The sequence below is a fragment of the Chaetura pelagica genome, unplaced genomic scaffold (assembly GCF_000747805.2).
Source record: "Chaetura pelagica isolate M959 unplaced genomic scaffold, ChaPel_1.0 scaffold308, whole genome shotgun sequence".
Classification (NCBI taxonomy): Eukaryota; Metazoa; Chordata; class Aves; order Apodiformes; family Apodidae; genus Chaetura; species Chaetura pelagica.
Genome location: NW_009954442.1, coordinates 1,865,769 through 1,871,768, shown reverse-complemented (window position 1 = coordinate 1,871,768; position 6,000 = coordinate 1,865,769). Strand labels below are relative to the sequence as shown.

The 6,000-nt window shown below is 35.6% G+C and overlaps 1 protein-coding gene across 1 annotated transcript in view; it reads right to left on the bottom strand.

The window, feature by feature from the left end:
* DMD (dystrophin) overlaps positions 1-6,000 on the bottom strand; it is a 909,379-nt gene that overhangs the window by 392,386 nt on the left and 510,993 nt on the right. Inside the window, exon 44 of the mRNA XM_010004489.1 lies at positions 3,924-4,099. Within this exon, the coding sequence (XP_010002791.1) occupies positions 3,924-4,099 (176 nt within the window). The remainder of the gene's footprint in view (positions 1-3,923; positions 4,100-6,000) is intronic.

Sequence of the window (6,000 nt, the reverse complement as noted above, 5' to 3'; positions counted from 1 at the left end):
AAACCATACTGCAACCTCAGCCCTGGGGCTTGCCACTACCCAGCCACTTGAGGACACAGGAGTGCCCTGATGGCACTTCAGTCATGCAAAAAATAGAGGGTCCCCATGGCATGACTCAGTCAGTACAGGTGTGCACAACATAATGTGGCCTGATGCATCTCAGGGGACAAAAGAACAGAGAGATCTTCTGATGGAGCAGTTTAGAAGACTTTGTATTCAAAATGATTGCTGGAGTATGGAGAAGAAACTGGTTTTTCTTCTCTCTTTGGTCTGGGGTTAGCAGCATCTAGTCAAGGAGCCACTGCAACTTCTCCCAGTCTCCAAAGTCTCCCTTTCTCTTTGAGTAACACTGTTTCAGAGTACAGACTCAAACTTCTCCAAAACCACCTGACTGCAGCAAATTGCTAACAAAAACTCAATTAAATCCCCAATTTGCTAACTATCAGTGTATCAGGCTTTCAATCAAGTTTCATTTTACTCAGCTGCCTGATCTATTCCAGTTTGCTGTAGGATAAAATTACTAGATGAGTTAAAATTACATTCTCACGTAATTTGTAGCTGAGATGGATTAAACTGCAAGATATAGAAACATTAAACACTGAATTAAAACTTCTACAGCTTTGAAACTCTTTGATAAAGGCAAATGAAAGATAACATCCTACACAGACATAACTCAAGCATAACCTCTTGATCATCAGTACCAAAGAAAGGAGATTCAAGGCCAATTTTATGTCTGTTCTTTGCCTGAGATCAACATTTGACCTTTTAAAAGTTAAAAAACAGCTTATTTTTACTGAAGAGCAGTACAGATTCCTCAACTTGTTTTGAAATTTGGTTTATTTTCTTGTCTGTTTTTAATTAAGTTGTCCTTTTAAGGTACAAATAATTTTAGGTCATTAAATCAGCCAGATTAATATTAGTTTCTAGTGAATTTGTGATCAGATTCAGTTATTTATATAAATTTATTACTTTCATCTGTTTCACAGTTCCTATTATGCAGGTAGTTTAATATTTATTTGAATTCTTTACAAAAACTGGATATTTGTGCCCCATCTGTAAACAATGCAGGACTATCAAAACTAATTTCTTCCATCTTGGAAAGCAATAGCAAAATAGACTTGTCAATATATAAAATGACCTTGTCGTTTAAATAATGCTTACCAACACTATACTTGAATTAGAAATCAGTGTAAGATTTCATTTCTGGAATCTATTCAACTGCTAATTTATTTTCATTTCCTCTGCCTTAAGATCTGCTGAGCCAAACTGATCACTACTCTTCTGTTTGAGCTACTGAGAATCAGCTTTTAAAGCAGAGCACAATATATTGACTGCAAAGAATAAAACATAAAATCTATTAAAAAATTTAGAACCAATTAATACCTTTTCTTTTATTTTAAATTGTTAAATGAAAGATATTCTATGCCGCCTACTCTCCCTCCAACGTCACCTTCCTCCATTATGGTTATAAAACGTGGTTCTGCTTCTTCATTCTCAAAATTGACTTAAACAAAAATCTTAGAATCTCATTCATTATAATAAAATTCTTTTAACTGTGAAGATTTTATTTTTTATGAAAGATACAGAAATATTTAAAGACTAAAAAAACTTAAGTGAGTCAAAACCTAAACACACTGGTTTAGGAGTTTGTTTGGAAAAAAGCCTAGTAAAGCCATTCTGAAAAACACGACTCACAATATTTTAATTCACCCAGATCTACTATAATTTATTATATGCTGTGCTACTGAAATAAATTCACAATGGAGTATATTAGTTCTTTTGGACTGCAAGTAGAAGTTACTTCCTTCAACTTTTCTTGCTTGCCCCATGCATTGTTCTTATTGAAAAATAAAAGGACTTTGGGTGACATGAGTTTGGAGCCCTAAAGAGAGAGACCCTGACTGTGCCTGAAACCAAATTAGGACAACTAATAAACAACTAAAAGATACCAAAGCACAGGAGAGATTAAAATCCCATGACATCAAGGCTATATGAAGACTGTGCAGCAGATAAACCTACTGTCTTTTCATGCCTAGGACCATCAATAATTGAGACCCAGGAAGAACACACCATATATTCTTTATCAACTAGGTTTCTTTCCTTTGAAAATCCAGTCTGGGAGAGTGAAAAGCTGAAAGAAAGAAGAAAAAGCACAGACTGGGAGGCAGCAGGATGGTCGACCTCTTTCCAAGAACTTGAAGCAAAAATATTGTGTGGCTATGATGCAGTCAGGCAGACCGGGCAATGAATACAAGTGCTTCTGTCCTGACACACTTGGGTCTCACTACAGTACACCAACAACATCTATATCACTTTAACACAACACTATCTGTATTCCTTCTACAGCAATGCATTTATTCATGTGGAGCTCACTAACGGAGGTCTCTGCAAACACTGCCTTCAAAATTACACAAGCTGTCAATCGGTCAACAAATTAAACAGATTAAAAGGTGGAACCCATGTACAAGTATTTATTTAAGATCCTTCATCTAGAGAACATAACTGTATTATTCCCATTTAAAAGATTCTAGGCTTCCTTAAAATATAGAATGTGCCAAGAAATTCAATATACTGTAACACCAACTTGAGCCAAAAAGCATTCAGATACACATTTCTATTGATAAATGAAGGAAAGTACAATACCAATCAGAACTGGAACATAATATATATTTTCAGACAAAGCTCAGCCACCAATCTCTCTCTTCTATGTGGCCACAGAAGCTTACAGGGCTATTTAAAATTACGTGTTATTGTTTTGTAAGCGTTAGCACTCACACAACAAGTTAAGGCTTGGAAACACAGATGGTTTTCCATGGTACAAAAGAACAGCTTTTAGTGTGATAAATAAAGGTCAAGGATTCCCTTGTGTAACAAGTAGCATTACCATCAACACCTGAAAATACAGCAGAAAGAAACATTTTAAGCACTGTGGTAGCTTCTGACAACTGTAGTTTACTTGTTGCATCTCCTCCTTTTAATGTGTTTCAAGTGAAACTTCAATCATGATTAAACTCAACAAAGACCTTTCAGGACCCTCCCTTACCACTCCAGCAAACATTTTCACAGCTTTTACCACCATGCCTCTAAAGAACAACCAAAAAACCCACGACATGACATATCAGAAGTGACAAAACTGCTGCACTCTACTAGCTCTAGCAAATCTCTAGCACTCTATAGGGAGTATTCTGTTTTTAAAAACATATATGCCTGAAGAAAGATTTGTCAGTAAATGTCTTATCAGTTTTGGCCTGCCACCTAGGTTAAGAACTTGGGCTTTTATAAAGCATGGTGTAAACAGCAACAACTTTTGTTTTTTTGTTTCAGTTGCAAAATATCTTTTTAAAAGAGTAAAATCATTTTTATGTTGTCTGTAACTCAAATGCTCTACCTTCCTTTGAGTGCAGGAGGAAAACAAAATGAGCAATAAGTTATTATGAATAATATTAATTTAACCAATCTATTCATTTTATCCAACCCATGAAATGCAGATGTTAATGGCATTAATGATGGGAAGTTAATTAGATTAGGATTAACTGTATCAATTAGCTAAGGTATTATTAGTACTACAGAGATATATATTAATGACATACTATCAAATAGAAAAATGCTAAATCAACTGTAATTCTGTAAATGAAGCTCCAATCTGTTCTTTTAATCAGGGAATAATGTATGCTTATTTTTATATTTTTTTAAGTACTGGAATTATAAAAATGTAGCGTATGGAAGGGAGTAGTGGTTGCTGGCAGGAATAGGCAGAAAAGAAGAATTAAACAAATTATCCTGGATGTGAAATTTAATCACTGCTAACTTGTTATAAATATGAAAACTCCAGAAGTTGAGAGCTCTTTTGAATACTTAAGGCAGAAGCAAATCTAAAAGAACTAAAAGCAACTTCACAATATTTTTTCTCTCTTTTAACCTACCTCTTCTTTTTCTCTACCAGCTGTTTGCAGATCTCCTGCCACCGGCTATTTAAACTTCCCAGTTGTTCCTTCAGCACCTTGGCATCTGCTGCTGAGGACTGCTCGATAATCTCTTCACCAGTTACGTTCAGTGTTTTGACAACAGTTTGCTGGTGCCCAATGCCATCCTGAAGCTCCTGCAAAACAGCCACCACACACATGTATTCATGAAAATGTCAGGAACAAAACAAAATGACTCATCACATACTGGCCAGATGAAAATAAATGAAAGTTTTTGCTCTCCTCTGAATTACAAATGAAAAATCCAAAGATGAGAGAAAGACAACTCATGTTTTTGTAACAAGTACCTTTCAGTGCATCTCTGCACCTTTTCTTTGCCCTTGTGTTTTTGTCTGCTAGACCACAATGTCACAGGTAGTGGATGGGTAGTGATGTCTTTCTTATCCAGTCTTTCTTCATAACTTTCTCTCTTCATCTCCCTCTCAATCTCTCTCTCTGTCTCACACTCTCTCTCTGTTACTAACCTTATTCTTGGCACATAAGGGTACCATAATTTCTATTTTTTCTAAGTTTTTCCAGTTGTAACCTATTGGTTTGAGTGTACCATTTTGCTAAATTCTGCTAGTTGTAATCCATTGCTTTGAGAGTTACATTGTTGTGTGTTTTTTTGACAAGGTTTTTAATCTTACTCAATTTTAAGCAATGGTTTGTAAAAGCCTCCAGGGTAACGGTCCTACTCTTAGAGTACTGCACAGAGAATTCAAGAAGTTAATCTTGCCAAATGGGTTGTTAAAGGAAATTAACTAAGAGAGGGTTGGGCCTGCCTCTGGGGAACTCTAGCCATACTCAGCTTGTGGGACATGACAGTACCTTTAACCATTAAAAATTTATCATACCTTACCTCATGTTTAAAAACAAGACAATTCTGAATCTGTAGCTTAGATTTTAACACTTTCTGCTTGTTTGAGAAAGCTCATATTTATAAATAAGGAAATAAATATTTTAATATTTTTAATCATCAGTAGAGCATGAATAATTTTTTCCTTGAATTCCTCAAAATGTACAAGCAGGGAAATGTGAAATAATCTTCAACAGTTTACTGTTAAAAAAAATAACAGATAAACAGATATTGAAATAACTTTAACAATCTATACTGTGGGCTTCATACTTATGACAAGTTTCACAGACTCAGGAGGCATGTCTGAATCCTATCTACTTACAAGAGCTTTCTAGTAAAATGCTGAACCTACCTTTCCTGGAAGAAACCAAGTATTTTAGCATCATACTGTGGAAGAACATTTTCTGCTTGTTTTCTATTTCTTAACGCATAATATCAATCACGGAGGAAGTTAGTCCATTAGATCTTCAAGCATGAGATCATGATTGAAAATTCACAAACTGAATCAATCACATCTGAAGTTAACTTGTTTTAATATGACCATACCTCAGTTGCCAGCTACTAATTCACTGAACTGCAAAGTCAGTTGCATGTCCTGTCCCAACTTCTGTACAACTTTTACACAGACAACTTGAACACCAGCACCAGTACAACTGAGGGCACAGGGACCAATGTCAGCAAGCTGCTGCACCATTTACCCAGAATCCTGGACAGAAGTCATAGCCAAGGTTGAGGTTTGCGCTGTCAAGACTTATTATACTTTCTGTTTGTTTTTCTTACAGTTTCTTTTCAATTGCTATAAAAGAGAACTCCTCCAAAATAATGTCTTCCTTTGCTACCTCTCAGTAAAAATTGGTTTTCTAGGGTTTTTTCGCAAACCATTTTCACAATCCCATAGTTCCAGAATAACAAGTAGCTGGGACAAAAGCAGTGATCTGCATACTATTTTATTATGTTTTGATAGGATGAAAAACTTTTTCTGCTGGATCTTACCAAGGTACAACAGTCCAGTCACATCACACCAAGCACATTGGCTGGCCCAAAATTTTCCAGCACACTTTGCTTTGCCAATGTAACCTGTAAGATTTTAAGATACTATTGTAGCAGAAACTGCAAGATCTTCTAAGATATAGAAAAGACCCATAAAAGCTTCTTCCTTTGAGGTATCACATTTTATTG